The sequence below is a fragment of the Micropterus salmoides genome, unplaced genomic scaffold, assembly GCF_014851395.1.
Source record: "Micropterus salmoides isolate LMB-PRFRI ecotype aquatic unplaced genomic scaffold, ASM1485139v1 Ms_hic_scaffold_15, whole genome shotgun sequence".
NCBI lineage: Eukaryota > Metazoa > Chordata > Actinopteri > Centrarchiformes > Centrarchidae > Micropterus > Micropterus salmoides.
In genome coordinates, this window is record NW_024040596.1 from 25,138,070 (window position 1) to 25,153,165 (window position 15,096).

At 41.5% G+C, this 15,096-nt stretch overlaps 1 protein-coding gene across 2 annotated transcripts; it reads right to left on the minus strand.

The window, feature by feature from the left end:
- Positions 1-6,062: 6,062 nt before the first annotated feature.
- Positions 6,063-8,891, minus strand: LOC119903694 (gamma-crystallin M3-like). 2 transcript variants are annotated; one of them, XM_038719919.1, is made up of 3 exons: positions 8,865-8,891; positions 6,471-6,713; positions 6,063-6,341 (listed from the first exon to the last, which is right to left on the minus strand). In XM_038719919.1, the coding sequence occupies exons 1-3, from the start codon at positions 8,889-8,891 to the stop codon at positions 6,063-6,065; spliced, it is 549 nt and encodes a 182-aa protein (XP_038575847.1). The 2 variants fall into 2 exon arrangements, with proteins under 2 accessions (XP_038575847.1, XP_038575844.1); XM_038719916.1 differs by lacking the exon at positions 8,865-8,891 and adding an exon at positions 6,828-6,915.
- Positions 8,892-15,096: the final 6,205 nt, after the last annotated feature.

The window sequence follows — 15,096 nt, forward strand, 5'->3', positions numbered from 1 at the left end:
GGAGGCGTCTGTCGAAATAACCAGCCGGCAACAAGACCCTCCCAGCACGGGCCCCTGGGACAGGAACCAAGTTTCCTTCCAAACTGATAGGGAACGAAGACACTTGCGCGTAACCCAAACCAGACGGAGAGGATTCCCCTCGGGGAAAAACCCTTGTTCCTTAGTCACCACTGCAGGGGTCTCATGTGCAGCAGTCCAGATGGTATTACGCTGGATGCAGCCGCCAGGAGACCCAACACTCGTTGAAAGTGTTTCATAGTGATGGCGTGGCCTAACTTCACCCCTTTCACGGCAGCCAATATGGTGTCGACACGTGCCGGAGACAATTGTGCCCGCATCGTTGTCGAATCCCATGCAACCCCTAGGAACGTAGCCCGTTGGGTGGGCGCCAGCACGCTCTTCTTTGCGTTGAGCCTCAGCCCTAAACGCCGCAGATGAGCCAGAACGACATCTCGATGCCGAACCGCCAACTCTCGAGACTGGGCTAGGATGAGCCAGTCGTCGATGAAGTTGAAATCCGGATGCCCCAGAGCCTCAGCGGGGCCAGTGCTGCATCCATACACTTGGTGAATGTGCTAGGGGAAGTGCCAGGCCGAATGGAAGAACCCGATACTGGTAAGCCACACCCCCGAAGGCAAACCTCAGGAACTTCCTGTGAGAAGGACGGATGGAGACCTGGAAATAGGCGTCCTTTAGATCTATCGTGACGAACCAATCCTCAGATTGGATGTGCGTCACGGTGGCGGGGATGATGAGCATCTTTAACCTGAATCTCCTCAGAGACCGGTTAGAACCCGCAGATCCAAAATAGGGCACGCAGCCCTCCGTCCTTCTTGGGACTATGAAGTACCGGCTGTAGAACCGGCGTCTCTGTCTGGGTGGGAGACACGTTCCACGGCCCCTTTCCTCAGCAGAGTACAAACTTCCTGTCCCAACACCGGACCTTGCTCCGGGCGGACCACAGTCCAAACCACCCCCTCTCTTCTGTTGAATTTGGAGGGCGGGTTTTGAACTGTAGTCGATACCCATCTATGGCAGTGCGCAGGACCCGCGGAGAAATGTTCGTCAGGCTCCGCCAAGCGTCTGCAAAGTCTGCCAACGGAACCAGCCCCTCGGGGCTGGTGGTCGGTGTCTCGTGTGATCTTCTGGTGGACCCCTGAAGCCCCAGAACGGCAGGGGGAGCCGCCGAAGATCCACGGTGAGTGAGTCGGGATGCCGTCCGCCTGCAGACCCTCGGCGCAGGCAGTACGGCGCGGACTCGATGGTGGCAGGTGCGTCCTGAACGTGTAAACGGCGGGATAACATCACCTGTTGCCACGGCGGAGGGGACCTCGGTCGGCCTCCGGGGGGGTGGGGGGGGTGCGGGGGAGAAAGACTCCCCTACCCCGGTCTTCCCTGAGCTCCGTCGGGACTGGATGACGGTCCTCAGATCGCGTCTCTCAGACGGCTGAGGGTGAGAGCGCCGTCTCGCTGCCCCAGCTCCTCGGGGGGCCCCGAGAAGTGACACTCTGCTTCCCTCCTCTCCATAGGAGTGAGGGACAGGAAGTGGGAGCTATAGCCCTGACCCTTGCACATGACAGGTTTTCGGACAGAAAGACTCAGATCTCTCCATAGGATTGGGAGTAGCAAAAAAACTGCTGGCAGTACCAAGATCACTAACACTTCGGTCTTTCATAACTTGGCCCCATGGTCCATTTAATATCGCTACAGGTTATTCAACCATTTTATCTGTCGTAGCTGGTATTGTTTTCAAATTGTGAGTTTGTCTGCCTCATTGTGGCAAAATATGATCTTAGAGACACCTACAGTAGCAGAAACTACAACACAAACTCATTTTGTAATATGTGTGTTTTTGGACAGATTTTGTCACCATGATAGCATCACAATCCTGAAAGATGCAGCTATAAAACCTTACAAGTGTATAATTGAGCTCAAAAATGAAGGCCGATTCCGAAGATGGTCTGCCCCACACATAATAATAAATAATAATAATAACTTAAATTTATATAGAGCCTTTCAAGGTACCCAAGGCAGCTTGACAAAGGGGGGTTTATTATATTATTTAATATTGAATACCAACTATTCATGTAACACGACAATACTGTAATGGGAATATACTTGCTGTGATTCCTGTCAGCATGTCAACACTCTAATCCTTGAGTACTCAGCGGTCATTACTACTCACCATAAATTATTCCTATGTTGTGCAGCTTATTCGTTGTACGTACTGCTTGTAGGATTAAATACTGACTTATTGTCAGACATATTGTCCCTTGTGAGTGATTTTTCCCCCTTTTCTCTTGCTCAACTCCACCCAAAAATTTTGAAAATTCCCACTTCACTGCCAAAGATTTATATAAAGACCATTTCTTCAGTGAAAGTAGTTCCAATGAACACTGTCTCAGGTGTGTTATGGATAGATTATCCATAGTCTCAGGGACACAGTGAAAGCAATTTGAAAAGATATTACTGAGACTAAGGTCTCAAAACTTGGACTAATACAAACCGAATATATCTTAATGGAAAAATACCACTTGAGGAAAATCTTTCAAGGACACATTATTATCACATCCTCACCTCCATCTAGTTATTTGCCAATAAAACTCTGTGAAGTCCCTGATGATGCGTAGGATCATGTATGACATCTTCTGCCTTATTGTTCCTTCTGTGGACCTTGGCACTGCATTTGCTGGAGTCAGGATTAATCCTGACCAGGAACCTAGTAGAAGTGAAAATGGAAGTTAATATTTAGAATCACCTGACTGGTTTAACATGCCAAATGTGCTGAACAGAAGACGAACACGTGATATTTTGATAAGGTATGTTAGGATTGCTACTGATCTTAATTTATAAGGCCCCGATCAGACAGAATACTTTTTTTTTTTTGCAGAAGCGCCTTTTTTAATTGCTTTCAACTGGCAGTGAGTGTTTTGCAGGCTGTTTTGGAAGGAGTGCTCTGAGCTCAAAAAGTTTTTTCAACAAAATTTCAACTCTGAGCAGAAAAGCGCCGGTGTGACAGTTTAACTGGTGGCAAAATTAACTGGTGATAGTCCCAGATGTTCTGTAGGCGTGGCCAAATTGACTGCAAACCAGGAAATACTTCTGATAACTTTGTTTATCTACGTTATATATCGTTATGTAGATATATGCTTCTGAGTGTAGTTTGCAGGCTACATCGTTAGCTGCACGATGATTCACAGGGACCTCTCCCACCTGCAAATTAGTTCAAAGCGAGGACTTTGAGCGTGATCATGGAGGTAACTGTGTCGCTGTTCAAAACACTGCAAAACGTCAATAAACCGTCCACATCTTCATGTTGTCTGTCTGATTTGTGCCACGGTCAGTTTTAATGTGTTCTTGCTTGCATAAGGGAAAAGGCTGAGGTGTTTGACGCTCAGATGGCCTGCAAAGTGGAGACGCTGTTAGCTGCAGCAGAGCGCCCAGATTAACCTGTGACACAGCTTCGTACCATCCAATTTTTTCTCCCTTGTCCAATCAAATGAATGGAGAGACGGGCCCATTGTCAGGAGACTTTCTGAGGGTCTCATGTACCCACAGGGATCTCCCTTTCCCTGTCTCCTGCTTGTTTGTACACCTCTCACCTTCAAACAATGCCAGAGCAAGCACCCTCCGTTTGTCTATTTTATTAAAACAGATGTTTTTAGCAACAAAAGACACAGACCCGTGAGTTGTGATCACTTTTCAGAGTTTTCTCTCTGGATCTCGACTGTTGCACCACCATAAAATCACTCCGTTGCACAGCTCTGAATTTGAAACCGTCCAAGGAGACCACGTTCACAACCATTGTTATCCACCACAGCTTTCCACCTGTGAACTAGCTTACGCACCGCGCAATCACATAGACATACGCACGTAAACCTGCGGAAGAGGATTAGGGCCATGTTTGAAAATATGATAATATAACCAAAATGTCAACAACACAAAAAACAGCCAATATTCTTGTTAGCTACCATATTAGCTATCAAAACGTGCTACTACTAGCTAAGTTAGCTAACTCGTCCCTGCATTACACATCCTTCATCCCCTTGAATTTCCTTTGTTTTTACCAACGCTATGCAACAAACTAACACATATTTAATTTTTACTGACCTTTTGTTCTTCCAGTAATGAAATGGCTTCATCTGGGACCCCTCGAACACGTAAAAACTCACTTAAATACAACATCTTCGGTCAGTGTGTGGTTCCCGCGCTAATTTACATCATGCAAGTGATTTTCTCACATGGGACCTTTACAGGTACCCATACTTCTGACTTTAAACTCAGAATTCTGACTTTTTTCTCAGAATTCTGACATTAAACTCAGAATTCTGACTTTAATCTCATAATTCTGACTTTTTTCTCAGAATTCTGACTTTTTTCTCAAAATTCTGACTTTAATCTCAGAATTCTGACTTGAATTTCCTTTGTTTTTACAAACGCCATGCAACAAACTAACACATATTTCATTTTTACTGACCTTTTGTTCTTCCAGTAATGAAATGGCTTCATCTGGGACCCCTCGAACACGTAAAAACTCACTTAAATACAACATCTTCGGTCAGTGTGGGTTTCCTGCGCTAATTTACATCATGCAAGTGATTTTCTCACATGGGACCTTTACAGGTACCCATACTTCTGACTTTAAACTTGGAATTCTTTGTTTTTACAAACACCATGCAACAAACTAACACATATTTCATTTTTACTGACCTTTTGTTCTTCCAGTAATGAAATGGCTTCATCTGGGACCCCTCGAACACGTAAAAACTCACTTAAATCCAACATCTTCGGTCAGTGTGTGGTTCCCGCGCTAATTTATATCATGCAAGTGATTTTCTCACATGGGACCTTTACAGGTACCCATACTTCTGACTTTAAACTCAGAATTCTGACTTTTTTCTCAGAATTCTGACTTTAAACTCAGAATTCTGACTTTAAACTCAGAATTCCTAAAGGCCTAAACAAATTGGCACGATGGTCACCTTTCTGGAAGACTAGATGCCTTGCTGGCACATTGCTGCCCCCCACAGGTCTACTGCTGTCACAGCCTTTTGCTGGTTACCGGTGGGATTCAGCAGGCAAATGAGAGAAATGTTCGCCATGTTTTTTGTTCTCACGCAGGAGACTTGAGAGTCAAGTGAATTGGACGCCAAACATGACCACACCCTTTTAGAGCTGTCATTGTAAACCTATGTTTTGCAGTGTGAGACTGGGTGTTTGTAGGCTACCCAGGCTTGATAATGCTGCATAAACTCTTCATCTTTGCTTCATATATTAATCATAAAATAATGAGAAAATTTTTTTAAATCAGCCAAATTGTTTTAATCCTAATAGAAATAACAATAGATTTAATCCAAAGTATCCTTTGCACTATATATCTGCATTAATATTTTGGATTGCCACTTACTTTAAACACAACCATTTTACAGATACAAATAATTATATAAATACTTTACGTATAAATAAATAGATCTAACCACAAACAGCAATAAGTGGGGTCTGATAACATTACTGTATTTGAGACAAAGATCCATATATCGAAAAATATTTAGACCACAAAAGTCAACATGTAGTGAAAAAGCATTTGCACTTTTCCCTCTGTACTGTCCTGAGGACAATATCTGTGATTTGTTTTTGCATGACACTGTTATTTACTGTGATTATCGCAGTACAAAATTGGATACTGTGTTTTGTACAGTACATTTACTGTGATTATCTATGGTATTAAATTGACAACTGTGATTTTCACAGCACACTAATGGTTACTGTGATTATCTACAATACAACGATCATCTGATCATACAACTGTGACTGAATAGGGTAGCATCCTGATTACTGTGATTTTCACAATAACTCTTTGATTACACAATATGATACTGTGTATTAGTATACTGTAACTTACTCTGCACAAACAAAGTAAATTACTGCGGATTTCACAGGCATTTTTTTACAGTGTATATAATATTATCAGTTGGGCAATAAGCTCGACAAAAGTCAAAGTAGTGCAGCAACTTGCTTTATTCAGTAGCATTTGATACGTTCAGTGAAGATTTAGTGAGCATTTAATAGCAAGAGTCCATGATGCGCCTCATGCTCATCCACCTCATGCCGCTCATGCCCATGTCCCTGAAGTTCCTGTACTCTCCGGGCCTCATGTACATCATCCTGCCTCTGTAGTGGGGCTGCTCGTACATCAGCCAGTTGCCGTCCATCACGTGGCAGGACTGGCAGTCGGCCATACGGTAACGGTCCATGATGTTGTCACAGTCGTCCATCATCTCGTAACTCTGACCACTGAAGTTCTCCCTCTCGTAGATCTTCATCCTGAACTGACCTCTGTGCTGTATAAACAGTTTGAGAGTTTACATCAGCGAGGAGTCATGAAAGGTCTTGTATAATAGAGAATAGTATAATATTGTATGATATTAGTGATCACCCTGTCCAACAAACACAATTATATTATTATTTACCATGGGGATCATACGGCAAGACCTGATGCAGTCTCTCCATCCCATCATGCTCATGTAGTCAGCGTACTCGCCCCTCTTCATGAACCACTGGTTTCCCATGTAGTTGGGACGGTCGTAGACCATGAAGCAGCCGCTCTCCACCCTGCAGGAGTGGCACCTGCTCAGGTAGGAAGTCATGTCAGAGCAGTCGTTCATGCACTCATAGGAACGACCCTGGAAGTTCCTGTCCTCATAGAAGATGATCTGGAAAAAAACGGAATTGTAGTTATAGAATGAAGGTAGCAACGTGAAAATGCTGACCTCATTTTGTAAAAAATCATTTCTGGTTATTAGAAAAAAGGTTTTTAATAAAAGTACCTTGCCCCTCATGTTCATGCTGGTGTTGCTCATGTTGGATGCAGATGTGCTGTTGCTCCTGAACTGCCTTCCTCCCTGGTTTAACCCCTTCCTTTTATATCTGACCGTACGTAATGAGTCAGTGGCCCCCTCAGAGAACCCCTTACTCAGCAGCTATTGAAGCCTATAGAATGCAGAGGTTATGTCCATTTTTCAGGGACTGGGAACCGAGAACAGTCTTTAGAAAGGCCTTTTGTCTCAGTGTAACATGTGAACAGGCGGGCCCATGTGACTGTTAAAAACTGTGTATATGACCTGTATTAATTTTAGCTTTGGTGCAATACATGTGTTACACAGACACATACACTTCAGTATTAGAATAAGCTTTATGTGTCTTGTGTCAATTACTGGGTTTGGTTCTGTTCAGAAACCCTTTATAGGAGTTTCTAGAGTGATAGCCACTGAAGTGCTTCTAGTAACTACTTCTTGGCATTTCAGCAGAAACTGAGAACTGCATGAAGAAAAAATATTTAGGTTCTACACAGGAAGTACAATACATTTCCATTCTTTGATTGTAAAAGTCAAAGGTAGAACAACAGTTTACCTTAACGTACATTCTGAAAAGTCTAACCATCAAGAAACCAGTTTGCAGAGATATTAAAACTGCACTGTTTAAACTGTTTTATAGATGCCTAAATTATACAACAGAGATTCATATAAGTTATTATTATTATTCATATCACTTTTCATCCTATAACATACACATTATTAAACATTTACAAATATACAATCCAAAAAGAAATACCTTGTTTAGCACATAGTGTTTAACAAAAGCATAAAAAAATCAATGGTAATTTCTGAATATTAATCATACACTTGTTGATACATTTGGATATTTGTGCCACATCATTTGGATAAAATACTGAGCCAGATAATCTAATGACCAACTTGAGAAATTGGTCACTGTGACATGTATATGAAATAAGATGACAAGAGATTAAAGGAGTAATTTGAGATTGGCACATAATGGTCTCCAGGGTAATAAATCATAAATGTATAATTTCTCCCAAACTACAAGTATTTACTGAGCAAAAGGAATAACCAAGGTAAAATACTGAATACTACTGGTAACGGTAAATTTGGTGTTCCAGTGTTGTTTTCTTCATGTTTACTGCAAAAAACATGAAGGCATGACACATGTTCCACAACATTACATGTTTTTAAGTAAATACATTAATTATTTATTTTATTTAGCTATATCTCCTTCATATATTTTTTTCTGCTTGATCAAAGCCCTTGTCATTTTGAGAGCTATGGTTTTCTGTTTTATTTTGAAAGGGTTTTGGAGCCAATCCCAGCTGACATCGGGCGAAAGGCAGGGTCCAACCTGGACAGGTTGCCAGTCCATCGCAAGGCTGTTTATCAATGACCTATTATCTTAATTATGTCAATAGATACAGAAATGAGCAAGCTATTGAAATTACAAAAAAGTTTAAATATGCCTTAATGCAACTGCTCAATACAATTTTGATCCATTTTGATCACCAAGAATAACTCAATGAATTCCTAGGTCAACTAAAGATATGTCCACTTAAAACTCAGTGTGAAATGCATCTACTCATGTGAGAAAATGAGATGTGAGATATACTACAGTGTTTTGAGCATCAACATAATTCTTTTGATGATATTGCCAAAGCAACAGAGAAAAACTAATAACTTCATCAGCACTGCCAGACTGTGGGAATTAATCACCTATTTTTCATGTTGCCTGACCTAAACCAGAGAGAGAGACAGACAGAGGAGGCACAGACAGTATGCTCATCATCTCTATGAAGCGTCTGGGTCACATCTATCTCTCTGCTCCAGGACTGAAGTAAACTTTTATAATACAGTGTCATGTTCATTGCTTAGCAACATAACACTGACATCACCAATCTTATTTAAAATCAGTACAGGAAAGGATGTTGTCTTCGTAGCCAGACAAACAATATTAACATGAAGATGAGTTAAAAGGCATTCAGCTACTTACACTGCTGAAGTTAGATTCAGGAACTCAACTTCATTTTCCACCTCCTGTAGACTCATATTTAAATATTTTGGTCTCCAGCGTTATTCCAGTAAACTATTTATCAGGAGTTTATCTGATTTAACGGATTAATGATCTTATTTGAGTGTCTGGCCAACCTAACGTTACCGTGATCCGTGAGTAAATATTGAAATGATATTCCTGATTGGATAATGTTGTCACAGGTCTGTAGGGTTGAGCAGTTTGGAGGACCCAAACGCAGGACACAGAGCAGGTTCAGTTCAGAAAGGTTTATTAACAAACTCAAAGCCAGCACACTTAAAATGAGTGGCTGAGTCCAGGTAATCCAAATAATAACAGTTCAAATACACCAGTGGCCTGATACTACTACGATTCACCATGGCAACGGTTAAATAAAGGCAGAGCCTCCATTTTAATCAGGTGGAGCTAGAAATATGAATGCATGCCAACGCGGACAATGATTGGCTCCAAAAATGCAAGATAGATAAGTTAACAAAATTACATTTTATAAAGCGTTGCTCATTCACCATTTACCAGACTGGAATTTCCTGAATGATTGATAAAGTGCTGGAATTCTCCTACAGCATGTTATTCATTTTAAATAAATAAATATTCATTTATTCAGCTGGAACCTGACAGGACTAAATGCCGGTGGCAATAACTGAAGATGAAAATATTAATGGAACAGATTAGACATAGTTTAGGTTACTCATGGACCTGTGATTGTAAAGTGACAGTCTGACTCAGTAGATCTATTAATGATTTTTTTGCAATGTAAAATGTGTCTAGGTTCAAACTGACTGAAGTTTTAGATGTCTATGTTCCATTAATTAAATCTTGCTCATTTTGTATTTTATGAAATGCTGTCAAAACACATTCAGACTATCAGCAGATAATGAAAAACTCACTTTTAATCTACATTTATTTGTTTCAGCTGCACCACGGTCATCCTCACACAGAAATATTCACATAATATCCAGTTGATCATTACGATAGGACTGTTCAATCAGTGCGACTACAATATGAAAGGTTAGGCCTACTGTTCATTGATCAGTTTTATACAGATTACCTACTTTAAACAGTGAATACTGCAGCACTGTAGCGCGCGGTAAGTGTTTTGCCCTAATGTCCACAGAGTCACCGTGGTATAAAGGACAGTGTATTTTATAGATTTTATTCTGTGCTGAGGATAAATTTATGATGTCCAACACTCTGTCCATACCTTGATGATAGATTGATCATAAAAGCGTTATGTTCAAGATCATGTTTGGGTAAAAAATTATAATAATAATAATAATAGCCTATTTAACCGTGATTTCGATGTTTCTAAAGACGTAATTGTGTTCCAATATGTGCTTTGATATCGACAGTATAATTGAGGAAATGACACGGTGTGTGAGACAGCCGCTTCCGGCTCCGCAGGAGGGGAGGAGTCAGAGAGAAACTCAGTGTTATTTGAAGTAAACCTCCTCCCGAGCAGGTCAGGTTCACAGCGTAAGTTGCCGGGTTACAGACCTAGAGTTTATCAGATCTCGCTCTCTGAAACCGAAAACCCAGTGTTTCCCTCATCTCGGGCTCAACTTACTCAGAGTTTTCACTAAACCCGCTTTCTGAAACAGGGCCCAGGAGTAAACAATAAGACATGAACTAAGGCACAGGACTAAAACGCAAGACTAAGTAGTAAGACAAGAAAACAGAATGAGAACACAAACATTCCCACAATAATGAACAAGGCGAAACATGATGAGAGACCTGACCTGAAACACAGACTAAATAACAGATACAGAACAATATAGACTAAAATAACAAAACTGACTGAGAATTAACTAAACAGAGCAGACAGGCACACAGTGCGACAAATGTAAAACTCTAGCTGTGAATGGAAAATGGAAAGAAGAATATGTACTTGTGTTGTGAGGTAGCCTCTTGCCAGAGAGGAGTGTTTGAAACAGTTTGTGTCTAGGGTGGGAGGGGTCAGCCCCAATCTTTCCTAAAGTGAGCGGAAGACCGGTCTGTAGTCATTTAGTCCTCTGGTCCTTGGTTTTTTGGACAGGGATGATGGTGAAGGATTTGAAGCAGGCTGGCATATAGCATGTTTCCAGTGAGGTGTTAAAGATTAAGATAAAGAACACCAGAGACAGCTGATCGGCATATTGCTTCAGGGTGGATGGGAGCGACAGAGTCTGGCCCAGCTGCTTTGCAGGGGTTCTGTCTGTTGACATCTTTTTCCAAGATGGAGAGGTTGGCAGTGGGTAAGGGGGAAGCCTCAGGGCATTGTTGAAGGCCCCAGGCCCCTACTTCCTTTTCCAATCTTAGATGTGATGTCTGAATTTAGCTGTGAAGCAGGGTTTGTCGTTCCTATAAATCATTCTGGTGCATGCATACACAGCTGTCCTCAGAGAAGCTGATGTAGCACAGCTTCTGTGAACTCATCCAGTTCTGAAAACATCCCAGTCAGTACAGTCCAAAAACACCTGAACACAGCAACAGATTATGAATGCAGTTAAGAGTGACATTACTGGGGCTTTCCATTTGCCAAATACAGAGTCAAACCAACCAGACAAGGAAGTGTTCACTCAGAGTTCTCAGCCAGTTCTTCACGCAATGACCATAGTCCTTCAAGTGCCTTGGTCACTGAGCCATCTTGTTCTTTCCACAGTTCCTGCTGATAGAGGATGATAGGCACAGTGATTAAGTGCTTTATCACTTAATTTACAAAATGTGCAGCATTATCACTGTATAGTGTTTGTGGTATTCCAGACCTTGGAATAATATCCCTCATAAGTGCTTTTGGAACAGTCATTGCATCTGCTTTGGCTGTGGGGAAAATCTCAACCCAATTTGAAAATTGTTCAACAATTACCAGACAATACGTCTTGCCCTCCCATGATGATGACCCTATAAAATCCTTCCTTTTGAGACATGTGTTACACCATGGCTCAATATAGCTCAGCTATCACAGCTTTCCAGCAAGATGGCATTGCCTGTGTAACAGTATCTAGCTTAGCTACAGGTCTCAGTTTACAGCCATGTTATTCCAGCAACACAGGTCATGAATTTATTTTTAGTCAACAGTATGTATGAACTGTTTTGAAGTAACAGGTAATCCAAGCACAGATGAGTTTACTAACACTCGTTTTGTTTTGACAAATGCATTTTGTCAGCTAGATTTTGTCTTGTGCAGCCATTAAGTTGCCATAAATTAGTTCTGCATATCCAAAGATCCAGGATCTACAGAAGTTAGCCATCCCAAGGAATGACATCATTTGTTTTTTGGTCTGTGGCTTTAGTACCTTTAGAATTGCCTTTTCTTTGCATCATAAAGCTCTCTTCCTTCTGCTGGAATATCATAACGTAGATACTTAATCTGCAATTTACTAGCTTTATGGCCTTCCTGAGCTAGAAACTGTAACAGTGCTATAATGTCCTGGTAACACCGTTACCATTTTTTTTCTGACCATAAAAGGATGTCATCCACATAAAGTAGAACCTCACTGCCTCTTGGTGATTGGTGGTTGATTGGTGGTTTGGACAGAAATATTATTACCTCTCAAAATCGTTTTATCATCTTTGTCCAATGCACACGAACATGCACATGTACTCCTGCATAGCCATCTATGTCCCAGGATAAATGTCAGTCTCAAATAGGTGTTTGATATTTTGACATCACTTGATCATTTGATAGGCTGACATCACGTCTCAAGCAAGTCAGCTGGGCAACTGGGTGAGACAATGATCTGTTGTTGGATTCACGCCCTGTTTCACAGTCAACAACAATAGGTACTGGGGCTGAAATTTTTCTTTCATTGCATAGAAATCTATATTTCTTTTACCATTTACCCAATTTCTGTTCTGCTCTATCGCAGTGTTTCTGAAAAATGCATTTGAAATGTATTTGAAATCAGGGACAGTTCCCTCTTACAACAACAATTACCTATTCTGATAGAATAGGATACTTAGTGTGATATGACTGTCACACTCGTACTTCAGCCCATGGCTGTTCCCTTGGTAACCTTGGTATCCCTTTTCAGTTCTCCCAGTGAACTCTCAGTAATCCCAAAATCAAACAATACTGACCATAGTTATTTCTCCGTTGTATCTAATGAATCTTGTCACCTCCAGTCCTCTCTGTCAGTGAGTCAATGGCCCCCAAGTTGTTAGATCAATTTTACTTCATCAAGTAGTCGGAGACAATTGTAGTCACAAGCCTCTGTTTATTGCAAATGCATTTAGGTTAATCAAGCATCAGGCAGCATCAAGAAGAACAACTCACTATGTGTGAGTCTGACCTTTATACCTTCAGTGCAAGTGGCGTGCAACCCATCTCCAGGCAGATACTTTAAGTTGATTGTGTGTATGTGTCAAGCAACATTCTATCTGGTTTCAGTTCTCCTTTTTCTTGCCTTATTTACTGTGTTCTTATATAGAAGGTAGACACAGTTAAAATGCATTCCATCCGAAAAGTTAAACTCAGATCATATGCATATTTTTCAGTCATGCAAACATTCCCGTCAAAAAAGGACTAACTAACTTAACTTAATTGGCAGAGCTGGACCCTCCAATATGCTCACTAAGCACGTTGTGGATGTTGCCTTTGATGTGATGTGTGATGTGTGTGCAATGGAGCTCTCCTTCTCCAGAACTAATCACCTGTAGCACAAGCAAAGGAGTCAGGGAAGGGTCAGGCAGCAAAAATCATTATTCAAATTCAAAGTCTGGTCATCAATACCACTTGAGGTGAACTGGCGAAGTGCAGAGCCAGGGTTTATGAACTGAAGGGCTTGATTGTGGGATGACTCAGGGCCTTTCTCATTTCCCAAATTTCCACCTCCTCAACTCCTCGACTCCTCCCGACGCGTTTTAGTCTCTCCCACCCGATATGCGAGCTCGAGGAGTTGAGGAGGAGACGCGAGTAGAGAGGAGTCAAGGAAACGGGCATTTAAGGAAATGAGATGTCCTTTCCTCGGATCCGTCATTTTAAAGCAACATCAATTAAATATGACCTGTTGTACAGCTGCATCATCTGTCCACTGTTTAAGCTGTGATCTCTGTCAGAGCAGCAGACCAGCATTTGGCACTAAAGGCTACAGATCATATCTTCACAATCCAGAAACATGTCTGTCAACATTTTAACATGTAGAAACATCTCAGGATTTCAATAAACATTATATATATTATATCATAACAGCTTCATCATTAACTAGGCTACACAGTAGGCTACTACTTTTTTTGCGATGTGCCTTTTGCCTGTAAACAGGAGATCATTTCAACCCTCAGCCTGATGAGGTGAGCGTTTCATCATCAGTCCCTTTCCGAAATGACACAGCAACATTCATGTCATATAGCCCCAGTTCATCTCAGTACTCTACTGTTGGCACTATTATGAAACATGTACACAGCAGATCATTGCTGAATGCTCTGATTGATATTACAGCCTAATAATTTGACTTCAGCAGCTCTTTGCACTGTTTTGTCATGTGTGATGCGCGGATCAGCTTGGACATTAACGGAACTCATATAGGCCTATACGCACATATCTAAATCATCAACCTGCCCCCACCAACTAATTTAGAGACCCTGTAGCTTTCCAGGTGATTTCTTTCTTGTGTGTTGTAGCTACTATGAGTGTTATCTTTAACAATTTAGTTTGGTGATTAGGGAGGCTGTTGTTGTCATTTAAACGTTTCCATCCGTGCAGTAATGTCACAGCAAATATCATGGGACAAAACAGAAAAAAACCTGCAGTAATAAACATGGCAGGACAGAGAGAGGAAACAGAGGAAACAGAATTAAACTTTCAGCTTCTATTATCCATGTTTAGACTCTGGTGGGGCTCAGGAGGACAGCTGCTTTACTCCAAACAGATTTACTGAATGAAACTGGACTGTGTGTGAGACCTTTTGGGTGTGCAGAAGAACACAGAAAAAGTGAAATGACATTAAGACAGAAATTTGGGAAATGAGAAAGGCCCTTCAGGTGTGCAGAAAAGTCGCAGGTGGTTGCTTGATTGGTCTGCCTAGAGAGAAATCGGATCACCACACCAAGTCTCACACACACACACAGACACACAGATGACAGACAGAAGACAGACAGAGACACAGGAGGGGGAATGCAGGGGAAACGCCAGGAACTGAAAAGGGTAGTACAGCCAGATCATGACAATTGTATATTTTATGGTATATAATATTCAACAGTTGGGCAATAAGCTCGACAAAAGTCAGTAGAGTAAAAAAGTAGTTCAGC